The sequence below is a fragment of the Ruditapes philippinarum genome, unplaced genomic scaffold (assembly GCF_026571515.1).
Source record: "Ruditapes philippinarum isolate M1 unplaced genomic scaffold, ASM2657151v2 ctg9492_1_1_1_1, whole genome shotgun sequence".
In the NCBI taxonomy this organism is placed as follows: domain Eukaryota; kingdom Metazoa; phylum Mollusca; class Bivalvia; order Venerida; family Veneridae; genus Ruditapes; species Ruditapes philippinarum.
Window position 1 is genome coordinate 10,709 of NW_026864673.1, and position 13,368 is coordinate 24,076.

Consider the following 13,368-nt stretch of genomic DNA (forward strand, 5'->3'; position numbering starts at 1 on the left):
TCAAAATACCTCATAATTCACGCATATCAATAAATAATGCTTAAAAGAGGATATCGAATGAGTGTATACAAGGTTCAACACTGAATAAATTGAACACAGTTATATTTATATTATATGCGGTCCGCTCATGAACATTATGCCATTTTATTCAACGAGTTAGCTCAAGATAGTAATAACCTACACGAATATAATAATTTCTTTATCACATACCTAAGATAAAATATGTTTATAGTAAAGATTATCTCTTCTTTATATTTACACGTCTTAAAGCGTAACGCTTAACGTGTTATTGAAATAACGTATGTTTTCTTGATACATTCGATCCATGAAATAATGTTAATTTTACATTCAGTTCCTGTTACAATCAAAGAAATATTGTTTGTTTTTTGTAATATTCATGTAACAACAAAAACAATATGTTTCCATGTTATAAACTAACCAATGACAATCAATAATGTGCATGTATGCTTTTTTGTAAAATATGAACAGAACAGACTGAACATTTTATCTTTAATAGCTCGATCAAGATTTATTACATATCAATTTAGGTAAAAAGCAGCTGTGATTCATATTTCCTGATTACATATAACATGTTTTATATTTTTACACATAATATCATTAAGGATTTCATTTAAATAGAGGCTATATGGAGCACGAAATGTATTTGATCTTCATAGAGATACTTAGGACTCTGAACATGAAAACGACGCCAAATGGGGGTACGGTAAATATGCATCAATTGATCTGAGCCGTGCGTGATGAAATGTCATTTCTATCCGGAAAATATATATTATAATAATTAAACTTTGTTGGAACCTAACCCATTTGCACTATACTCATATTTGTTTTTGTGTTTTTCATATATTAAAAATTATACAGTATTGTCGCAATAAAATATTATAAAGTATATTGATTGTTTTAAAATCAATGTATTAATTAATATTCTCTTTCAATATTGAACATGAGGAATTGTCTCTAAGTTATATATTATATAAATAATAGTTTGGCTTAAATATAAAGCTTTCCTTGATCTATTTGAGCATATAAAAAAGTTAATGTTGTAACAAACTAAATTAATTGGGCCAGAATTATCACATCAATTTTCCCATTTGTATGCTAGAAAAATTGAAATACATGGCCATTAAAAAAAGCTTTAAAACACTTATTTAATTATCCATTACGGAGCATATTTAAATTTAACCTTATTAATTCTATAAATTTGATTTTAAGGGGTATTATTTTACACTTACAGTTAAATACTGGTTAATAAAAATACGATTACAATAAATAATTTTTTTATTTATTTTAAGCTTTAACATGATAGCACCTTAAATGTTAAAGCTGTTGATTTTAAAATTTACTTATTTATATTCATGAATAGGCCATATATATATATTCCCAAAGTTTATTTTTTCTTACAGCAGCTTAAATGGATGCCCCCTGTCACTTGATATGCAATTAGCCAATAAACCATTTAGGTGTCACCTTCCCTGGCTAGCCTGGTCATATGGTCTAGTGCACTAGAAGTGCACAAGGGTGGGAAGTTTAGTGTGAACTCAACTGTATATTATTAAACTAAAGTGCAATTTCTGAGGGGTCCAAAAGAAGGAAGCCCCAGTTATTGAAAAACATGGAAGTTTATTTTTAAACCTTGTGGGTGGAAAGTTTTAGGAAGTACTACCCACCAGAATACACATCAATTGTTGTTTGGATTATTAGAGACTACACAAAAATAAAAACTGCAGAAAAAGGACTATAGAATGTATTATTTTCTAATCTAATTTTAGTTGGAAAGTAGTGTTGTAAGAAAGTTATATCCATCAAATGCGTCTACTGAGTATGCTGTGTCCAATATTTGGCCTTAGGTGTGATGGATTTACCGTGGGATAAATAGAGCGAAAATTAAATGGGCCGAACGGCCGAAGAGATAAGCTTTCGTGTCTCCATCAGTGGTCAGTGTGCGAACCAGAATATCTTCTTTTGAAAGCTGCTCAGCAATGTCATAAGCCATCTTTCTTTCAGAATGAGGCTGCATATACTGCATTGTTGCAGTACAATCAAAATGGCCTGGACAATTGACATCAAAGCCCTTGTTCCGCAGTCCAGCAAAGTTTGTTTTGTACTGCTAACCCAATTATGTAGTTATAGCTTGTATGGTTTTCGATGGCAACACCATAAGCCTGTGAAGCTGCCTGGCCAGGATTGTATGAAGAAACCATTCTGGCTGCATTATAGGATTGTATGAAGAAACCATTCTGGCTGCATTATAGCGGCCATCAAACGATAAATCGAGATGTTTCGGATTTGGTTTGTGAAGACTCTTATTGTGCTGAACAACAAGCTTCCTTTTCTCAGTCATATCTGCATTATTTAATTGTACAGTGTTTAGGCTTGCTGTGTTTGTTAAATTTTGCATATAACTTCTACTAGGTGCAGGAATATCCATTGAAGTGAACAGCAGGTTAACCTTTTCTATTCCAATAGCTGTGTCTTGCAGTGTGGACGCCACTAACATGTTGATAGCAGCTGCTTGGCTACCCGGGCACTTATTGAATGTCTCCATTTTGCTAGATACAAATTGGCAGGATAAGCACTTAAATTGCAGCCTAGAACCCAGTCCAAGTTTTTGTTCACAGTGTAATTTGATGTTTAATTTATCACATTTTTGAGCACTGTGCTCTTCATAAACTTTGTTCATCATAGCAATTTGCTTATCTAAATTGATCACTCTATTCCCTTGCGGTTCACTGTCATCTTTCTTTTGCAGACTTTTCTGTGAGCGAAGCACTGGTTTTGAGGAATTTGGTGCCTGATTTTGGCTGAGATGTGAGCAAGAACTACTGTTGGTTTGTTCCGCAGCGTTCAAGTGAGGAGGTAAAATCTTGTGACCTTTCTTGAAAGTTCCACTGTTAAGGCGTCTCTTTCCCATTGTAAAATAATATTTTTAAGAGTATGATGGGCTTGAAGAGTAAATTGATTTAATACTTCCTATTCAATTATTTGAATTGATTGCCTTGTTCTATAACAATTTTAAAGGCCTTATCTGAATGAGAATTTACTTACAAAAGGCCATATATAGTACTATGGTAATAGAGATTGTTATCTTTACATGTTTATAGATGGTATTAACAAAGAGTGTAGTCTGTGTATGTATATACTTTGCTTTGTTTACTAATAAATTTAAGTAAAAGTCTTAATCAGGAAGTTTTATAGCAATTTTTAGGGAAAAAATCATAATAATGGCAAACTTTATGCCCATTTTTCACTATTTCAAACTTAAATTTTAAGCTTTTTATAAAGAAAAAATGGATAAATTTTACCATTTTATACAAACAAGGTATAATTCATGCATAGAAAACCTGTACAATATTGGCCAACAACAAAAAACTTTATTTCATGAAAATCTGTCTTCTATTTCTGAAGATATGTTATAATTTGTAATGCCATTTTTAGCTCGACTATTCGAAGAATATGAGAGCTATTGTAGTCGCCCCGGCGTCGGCGTCGGCGTCAGCGTCCGCGTCGGCGTCTGCGTTGGTTAAAGTTTTTTTGTAAAGTCAAATATCTCAATTATTTCTTGAGATATTCAATTGAAACTTACAATACTTATTTATAGTAACAAGGTACATCAGATTGACAAGTTGGATAACTCTGCCTACAATATTGATAGAATTATGCCCCTTTTTAACTTAGAAATTTTGGTTAAAGTTTTTTGTAAAGTCAAATATCTCAATTATTGCTTGAGATATTCAATTGAAACTTACAATACTTATTTATAGTAACAAGGTACATCAGATTGACAAGTTGGATAACTCTGCCTACAATATTGACAGAATAATGCCCCTTTCTAACTTAGAAATTTTGGTTAAAGTTTTTTGTAAAGTCAAATATCTCAATTATTGCTTGAGATATTCAATTGAAACTTACAATACTTATTTATAGTAACAATGTACATCAGATTGACAAGTTGGATAACTCTGCCTACCATATTGACAGAATTATGCCCCTTTGGAACTTAGAAATTTTGGTTAAAGTTTTTTTGTAAAGTCAAATATCTCAATTATTGCTTGAGATATTCAATTGAAATTTAAAATATTTATTTATAGTAACAATGTACATCAGTTTGCAAAATTGCATAAGTCTGTCTACAATATTTGCAGAATTATTTGCCCCTTTGAAATTTTGATTAAAGGTTAACAGTCTTCAAAGATATTTACTTGAAACTTTACACATGCACTTAAGGTCATAATTGGAGGGTCATAATTGTATGTCACTGACCAAGTTCCATAACTCTATCTTGCATTAAGGCTGATTCATATCCCCTTTTCTACTTAGTCTCTTGGTTAATGTTTACATGCAAGTTTTACATATCTCAATAACTATTAAAGATATTTATTTAAAACTTCACATATGCATTTAGAGTCATAATTATAGGTCACTGACAAAGATCCATAATTCTATCTTGCATTTAGGCTGATTTTTCTCCCCTTTTTCAACTTCGAAATTCATGGTAAAGTTTTGCTTGTAAGCTGTTATCTCAATAACTACTGAAGGGTTTGTGCCTTTTTTGGGACAATTTTATGCATTCATAATAATAAAGCAGTGATTTACTTGATAAAACATCTTTATAACAAGCCTTTGTACCTTTTCTGTCAAATTTATGTATTCATAGGTAATTAATATTATTATACTCAATATAAAACCTTTGTGACATTACCTTCCGAATAGTCAAGCCAATTCTGTATAATTAGACTCTCTCTAATGCCTATAACATGAATTTATAAAAAAAAATTAGCCCTTTTGTGAACTTAAAAAATTTAACAATATCAAGCTCTTTTACTATCAAGCACTTAGAATAGTCGAGCATGCTGTCCTACAGACAGCTCTTGTTTTATCTAAAATTCTGTTGGCCGAGCCTGATTTTCCGCAAAGTGGTCACCCTTTAAGAAATGCTCCTGTATCAATGTGAAATGTAAGATACATTGATTTCTTGATTAATATTACTTGTTCAACATTAAATTACCAAAAAATGTGTGTAAATGTTCTTTTAAATGAAATTTTATGTTCATTTAGGTGTCACCCCGGTACGGAATTAGACCCAGCCCGTTGTAGTCTAGAAAGTAGTTCTTTTAAATTTTGAAATGGCCTATTTCATATAATCTTAATTGATACTGGTTATATTTTAAGTATATCTTTAGTTATTATGTACATGAAGTTTCATTTCTGAGTACTTTAAAGGTTGTTTTTGGTGTATTTTTGCAGGATTTCATTTCTGGGTGGAAGGTTTCATGAGGCACTATGCACAAGAATACACACCAGTTACTATTTGGAATATTCTATAGTGATTACAGAAATTAAAAGCTGCAGAAAAACTCCAAGGGCTAATGTATTATTTTTTTGTGCTAAATTTACTTGGACTGCATTGGTGTTTAAAGAAATGGTCATGAAGTTTCGGTACCGGATTTGTTTTGTCCAGAATTTAGCCTTAAATGTGATGGATTTACTATAGGATATATGGGTCGAAAATTCAGTAGGCCGTGTCCGAACACGGATTCCGTCTTCCCGGATCCCGGGATGTTCCCAAACCATGTATAGGGAACAGAATTTAGACAAGAAAAATCATGATGGCTGACAGTGACGGCCCATTTTCTAATTCATCTGAAAATGCTAACCAATATGATCGAAGAGACGCAATATCAGATGGCATTATAGATCTTCTGAAGCCAACAGTTGAAGAGATTGATGACAGAGTTAAAACTGTGAGGTAAAGTATATTTCAAACGTATTAATTCTTATTTAGTCCGTGATATTGTGATCTGCATCAACAGACGCTTCATCAAATTAGAAGAAAATTTGTTACACACGAGACATTTTGTAATCATCTTGTCTCAAGAAGGATTTTTTTGTCACACCAAGCAGGTTTGATTTGTTAAGCAAAATGTTAAGGGTCAAGCCTGTCGTCAATTTGGCAATCAAGTTTGGGTATAACCACAGGAGCTTGAAATTCTATCAATAATCGCTCAAAAGTCCGATCTAAAAAAAAATCCATACCTATATATAAAAAAAACACAAGGAAGGAAACAACATTTTTACCCCACCCACTTTAGACAATTATCGGCAAATTGCTGTTGTCTAAAGTGGGTGGGGTAAAAATGTTGTTTCCTTCCTTGTGTTTTTTTTATATATAGGTATGGATTTTTTTTTAGATCGGACTTTTGAGCGATTATTGATAGAATTTCAAGCTCCTGTGGTATAACCAACACAGCATAATAATCAGATAATGGGTGAGAGTGGTTTCATCGAACTACCCGTTTGGCAAAGTTATCTTATATAACAAAACAGGTGGTGGTTTCAACGAGCTTAATTTATATATACTGCAAACAATATCTATCACCTCTTCATAAATTAAGTTCGCCGAACCGGTAGTTTGACGAAACCACAATAATTCATAATAGGAGTAAGTAGTTCAAGTTTGAATTTGGTTATGGTTCAATGATTTTGGACAAAGTTATCTCTCTTGAATTTTGGAAAAAATATGAATTTTCAGTTTCAGCACTTATACTTTTGTGGAAGTGACTGTTTATATGTTGTAGTAATTATTTTGGCTACAAATATGCAATTTACAAAAGGTTAACACTGAATAGTTTCAGTGCCTAGAACTTTATACAAAAATGACTTGTGTTAACATTGAATAGTTTTAAGGGCTTTAAGCTTTAAATGAAAAAAAATGTTTGTGCAAACAGATTTGGAGCTAAATATTAAACATCTGAAATTTTGGCTGCATGCGGGGGGCATCTGTGGCGTGAAGACACATTTCTGGTTTTAGTCATTTTCAATATTAAAATTATCAAACAGAATGTGTAATTTCGCACGCAAGTTATTGGTTCTGACCTTGTAACATCATGATAAAAGTGAACATGAATCTCAAAACAAAATTGCAGGACTCCAAGTAAAGCAAATTCATGTAAATACAATATGATATTAACAATGGATATTTTTGTCATTTTCTATTGAAGTCCATAGATAAAAGATGGAATAGTTATACATATTGCAGAATTTTTAGTGCATTGTCTGTTAACTAAAGTGAGGTTATTTTCTTTTTACTTCTAGAGAAAGCCAAGTTGAACTACGCCAGCAAATTGACAGCTTAGCTGGAGGTAAGAGTAATAATGTTTGAGTCTAAGTTTTCATTTCTTAAATATTTTATATGTAATCATTCTCAGTAAATATGAAAGCTGTCATAGCTTTTGTAAAGCAGATACAATTCTATCTAACTTACATACTGTTTTGAAAAATGTATGTTTGATATACATGTGATTCATAATCTATACACCAAGCTCCTTAAAGCTACATGCCTCCAGATGAGTCAAAATATTTCAATGATATCAAACTTGAGGAAAATGTACTAAGCTGTAAGGAAAAGTAAAAAGTTTCAAGATTCAAGTAATAATTTACATATTGTGTGTGATTAATGACTGATTGTTTAGTATAAACAACTTTTTGCTACTGTGTTACTAATGCAGTGAAGGTTATTTATGCATATTTTGACAGCTTTTGGTAATTAACATGGTTTGTAAGTGCCATTGATAATTTGTAAATTGCTTTCTTTTGGTTACTACACAATATTACACATACAAATACATTTTCAAAATTTTCATGAAAATTAGCATGAATCTGAAGGCGTGCTGCTTTAAAGTGAATAAATTTAAGCCATTATCTGATAAAAATTATATAGAAATTTAAAAACAATGAAATTATGTTGTTTTCATTAACATATCAAGCGGGCCCTTCTTTTCCTACTTTTTTTGATTGACCCCTACTTTTCCCTACTTTTTTCTTGAAATGCCCTACTATCCCTACTTTTTTAAGAAAAAAGCTCGAGGATAATTAAAAAAATCCATAAGTAGTAGATTGATTTTGATATAATCTTTATCTCAAATTTAATAAGAATCAGATGCTAGTTTAATTGTAGGAAAAAATTGATGGAAGTAGGTCATCAGTGGTGCAAGAGGGGTTCCATGATGAGGATGGTTGGAGCTGACATGGCAGAATCAGTGACTTTAGGTGAGTTTGCTTCTATAAAAAAATTACTTAGTGTTCAATTATTTTTTATGTTTCATTTCAAAATTATAATATGTTTTTGTACACAGACTAGCTTTTCAATTGTTTCATTTCAAAATTATAATATGTTTTTGTACACAGACTAGCATTTCAAAATTATGATATGTTTTTGTACACAGACTAGCTTCTCAATTGTTTCAATTCAAAATTATGATCAGTCTATGCGAAAGTCAATTTTTTTTTCAGGCCACAAGGACCGAGACCCTTAGGTTTATTTCCGGCCGGGATGATATTTTTCCGGCCCAGACATTTCAAGCATTATTTTATAATAACTCGGTTGGATGTAAAAATGATTGTCTTTCTTTAAATTAGTGAGACTATCAATATAGAAACATAAGAAGATGCTGACCAATTGAAATAACTTAAGCAGGGTTCTCGCTAGGTTTTTAAAAAGAGGAGTCCTTGGACTCCCAAGCACAGAAAAAGCTTTTTATTCAGGAAAATGGTAGTATGTCCCAAATGGAATACATTGTACCATAAAAGTGATTGAAAAGATTTGAAATATAATTTCAAAAACCCTACATCATCAGACCATTATGCTGTTTTCTTCCAGATTCACTCCACACACCCCCCTCCCATAAGAAAATATTCATTGTATGTGACAAACACATACTGGTAAATACCTCCATCTCAACTAATGTGAACAATATCTTTAGTAATTTTAATTCTTAAACTACATTTAAGTGTTATTACACACATTTTAACAAAACAAAGTTTCCTTTTAGTTACGATTTTTTTAATGATAAAAAGCGGCATCGCGAAAATATGTGACAATTGAAAATTTGTCTGTTTCCTGCAGAAACATTCACAATTCTACTTGTTGTTGATTTTGATTATATTAGATTAAATATTTTTTGATTATTTTAAGATTGTTACTCATCGGCTATTTCAATAGGCATCATAAAACAAAATTTTCAAATCTGTAATTTACGACAAAATTTACCGTTGTTGATGAAACTTTTTGAAGACAGAGCTGACTGGTATTTATTTGACAGGTACAAAATAGATCTAAGGTTGGTCAATATCTTCTTTAATAAATTCTTTGCATCACCGGGTACTTTTTATCAATCATGTCATTGATATTTTTGACTTTTTAAAAATTTTATTCGGACATGAGGACTGACGGAAAGGAATTTTTCTCGGACCGCATGATTTTTATTCAGCCAGGACCGAGGACCGACGGACTTTCGCACAGACTGTATGATATGTTTTTGTACACAGACTAGCTTCTCAATTGTTTCATTTCAAAATTATAATATGTTTTTGTACACAGACTAGCTTCTCAATTGTTTCATTTCAAAATTATAATATGTTTTTGTACACAGACTAGCTTTTCAATTGTTTCATTTCAAAATTATAATATGTTTTTGTACACAGACTAGCTTTTCATCAATTGTTTCATTTCAAAATTATGATATGTTTATGTACACAGACTAGCTTTTCAATTGTTTCATTTCAAAATTATAATATGTTTTTGTACAAGGACTAGCTTTTCATCAATTGTTTCATTTCAAAATTATGATATGTTTATGTACACAGACTAGCTTTTCAACTGTTTCTTAATGATGCGTATGCTGAGGGACAATACTTGCCAACATCTTTGAGCATTTATAGAATTTAGGCAATGTTTGGCATATTGGCAAGTATTGAAGTTGCTCACTGTGATAATTTTGTCCTGAATTAGATACTGGAAAATGTAATGAGTGTTTCTTCTAAAAAATATGTATTCAATTTGATAGCTTTAATATGGTGGGGGATTAGGAATCTTTATCTTATAACAGATAATTTAAGAATAACTAACTGTGTGTTTAGGCTTTCAGTGTGCCAATTATTAGTAATATAACCATTAAAGATGTGTTGCATCCAAAGTTTACTTATCAAGTTTTTTGCTTTCTATCTTTAAATACATATATACATGTATAATATGGCATAAATTAACTCATCTCTACCTGGGAATTATTTGAGACCTACTTACATTTCTCTCAAGTGTTATTAAGTTTCTTTTTAAATTCCATTTTACTAACAATTTATTATTTCAGGTCCATTAATTTATAAAAATTAACTTTACAATGCTATATGGACTCACAAAATTTAACAATGCATGGTTAATGCAAAAAAATGAAAATGGACATGAACCCTATTCCTGGTGTAAAAATGACTCTAACTCTGAATACAGTGGCTACTGTTCTCTCTGTTGCAAATCTGTCCAATGTTCAAATAATGGAGTCAAGCAACTCATGTTTAACACCTATCCATGTTCTAGTCTGTGTTTCACATATTACGCTAGCTAAAACCATGTTTTTGCACATAACATTTTTCTTGTTTGTATTTTGTAACAACCATGCTATATTAAACAAGGTTTTAACACATTTCCTGCTTCTAGTCTGTGTACAAAAAACATGCTTACTTAATGTTTATTAGTTTAATGTTATTATAGTCTGTGTTCTGACATATTCATTGTATATTATTATAGTTTTCTGTTATTATTTGGAATTGGATCTAATAAAAAGAAATACCAATTCCAGGTTCATGTCCAGAGTCATCCTGTTGTGGAATCCCTATTGAGACACTGGTGACTGGTTTCCTAAATGAAGAAAATGCCATGGATATTAGTTGATAAGGGTCTGTATTTGTTTTTGCATCAACTTTGGAAAAAAGGTGAGTAGAGAGTCCTACTTTCCCTACTTTTAGGCTCTGAAATCCCTACTTTTCCCTACTTTTTTACAAAAAAAATCCTACTTTTATCCCTACTTTTTTGTTATTGGCCACTTGAAAGCCTGCATATGGTAATTTCTTTTAAGGACGTTTTCAGGAGTTTTCATATAGACATATAGGCAAAATTAAAACTGTTCACTAGAATTACTTTAAACTTGGCATGTTGTAAGAATATGATAACAAAAACATTTTAAGCGAAAAAAAAAAAGCTTTAAAGCATGTGACATGAATGATTAATTAATATTACATGGTTGCTTTTCAGATTTGCAGGTAATATCCAGTAGCCAGACTATATCGGTGGACTTGGAATCATATGTGAAAAAGTTAAACAATTCAAGAAGGCGTGTTATGTTAGTCAATAATATTTTACAAAATGTTCAGGTAAGAGTGACTTATATTCTTCTAGCATATTTTAACTTTCAATACTGCCTAGGTGCTGTCATGCATTTTAGCCTAACTTAATGAAAGATAGAAGTTACTCAACCGGGTGCGGGCCTGACACGGGATTTAGCTTTTGCATATATCTATTTATAACATATACAAATAAATGTATATAGAGGATATTGAAATAGTGTAGGTTTAATACTAAATTTATTGAACGAGTTGAATAAAATCATATTATATAGTTTTATTTCAACGAGTTCAATAAATTTAGTATGAATCTACACAAATATAATATTCTTTTTATCACATATATAAAATAAGAACGGTGAACTGTTAAAATGAGTCATTTTGCAATGACACGCCTATAGTGTAATGCTTACATTAGTATGTATAATTATTTATATATAGCGCAAATGACGTCACATCAAAGAGTATTTACACTAGTGTAATATCGTTTTTATTAAATGGCTTTGTTACACTCCTGTGCTGTGTTTTATGTGATAAAAAGAAATAAGTAATGATTGTATTGCATTGAAAACAACCGGCATCATGTGATTAATACATGCTTAATACATTTGTTACTATAAATAGAAAGGAATTTTAAAACAATGATTGAATTTTAATTAGTTCTGAGTGTAAGTTGATTGATTAAAAGTTTGCGGCTCTAAGGGCTAGAAAAATCATAGCTGAACATAGGCAAGTGCAAAAATGGTTTGCTGCCTGGGTCCAAAAATCATAATCAGTCTGCTGAAACAAGTGCAAAATAATAATCAAATGTGACATGTGTTAGTTGACATCCTCAAAGCAGGCTAGCTGGAAAGTAAAAGCGGGCTTTATAGTCAGGATGGCTTGATTTTGAGAGATAAAGCACTTGCAAAATTGATTCTACTGAATTTGTATCTATAAAGGGAAGCAACTCTGTCTTATCTTTAGAGGGCTCTGGAGTTTTAACAACAGAAATATCAAAAGTTATTGTAAAATCTATTTCATCTATTAAATGCATTTATACTCATTACAGTTTGGAAAGTAAAATTTTCCCAAACAAAAAAAATTCCCCCCCCTTTTGGGGTTTTTTTGGGAAAGCCCTGGGGGCCCTTTTTACTTTTTTAGGGGCCCGGGTTTTTTTAACTTTTCCCCTACTCTCTTTTTTTAAAACCCTTTTAAATATGTTTAAATCTCAAAATTTTATTCTATAAAAAAATTTTTTTAAATCCTTTTTTTTTTTGTGGGAAGATTGCCCCAAAATTTATAACAATTTTTCCTAAAAAACTGCTCACGGAAAGAATTTTACTACCCCCCACCAGGGGCTGGAAACCCAAAAATAACCCATTCAAAAACCCCATTCCCCCCCAAGCTTATAAAAATGTATATTCTTTTCATAAAACTATTTACAATGTGCAAATTTTTATTCACCTGAAAGAAGGCCCACCCTTTTTTGGTTGAATCCTGTTTGGGGAATATAATTAATTTGAAAATTTCTAAAGATAATGAACCCCTGATGTGTTTTTGGGGAAAATTTTATATTGTATATAAGGTGTGATTTTTGGTAGTTTGAAAAAAGAATCACAAAAAATTTTTTGGGGTTTGGGTAATCAATTAAAGGGTATTATTTATAATAAGAGGGTGTTTGGGGTTTAAAATTAAATTTGTTACTATGGGGGATTTTTTTAAATAATTGTTGTAAAAAAAATCAAAAATTTTATAAATTAAAGGGGGGGGGTTTTAAAAATATTGTATTAAGGGTTTTTAAGATTGTATATTCCAGTAAATTAAGGGTATTGTTAAAAAAATTGAATTTTGGTTTAAAAAAATTTTTTAATATTTTTAATTGACCTTAATTTTCCTGACTATTTTTTAAACATAACAAACCAATTTTTATTGAAATATCTTTTTCCCTAACCAAAAAGGCAGTTTTCTGTTTATTTTAGCAGCCGACCTTGCCCTTTAGAGTTTTAAACCAAGGTCTTTCAACATAATTTGCTAATATAAACTATGTAAATATCCAAGTTTTTTTAAGATAAGTCAATTTTTAACTTAATTATTGACCAACCATATCAAACAATTTAATAGTTTAACAACTCCCCTCACACCATTCACCAAATTAACCCCAAGATTTTTGCGGGTTCCTCCCTTAGTCAGATTATTATT

General features: G+C 31.1%; 1 protein-coding gene and 1 long non-coding RNA gene across 2 annotated transcripts; both read left to right on the forward strand.

Annotated features, from left to right (window-relative positions):
• The first annotated feature begins 5,588 nt into the window (after positions 1–5,588).
• Positions 5,589–11,313, forward strand: LOC132726444 (SNARE-associated protein Snapin-like). Its single transcript, XM_060711760.1, has 3 exons — positions 5,589–5,764; positions 7,111–7,157; positions 11,099–11,313. Exons 1-3 carry the CDS (start codon positions 5,622–5,624, stop codon positions 11,296–11,298), a joined length of 390 nt encoding a protein of 129 aa, XP_060567743.1. The 5' UTR covers positions 5,589–5,621; the 3' UTR covers positions 11,299–11,313.
• Positions 7,164–10,911, forward strand: LOC132726445 (uncharacterized). Its single transcript, XR_009625196.1, has 2 exons — positions 7,164–8,064; positions 10,647–10,911. It is a non-coding gene; the product is annotated as an uncharacterized LOC132726445 (long non-coding RNA).
• Positions 11,314–13,368: the final 2,055 nt, after the last annotated feature.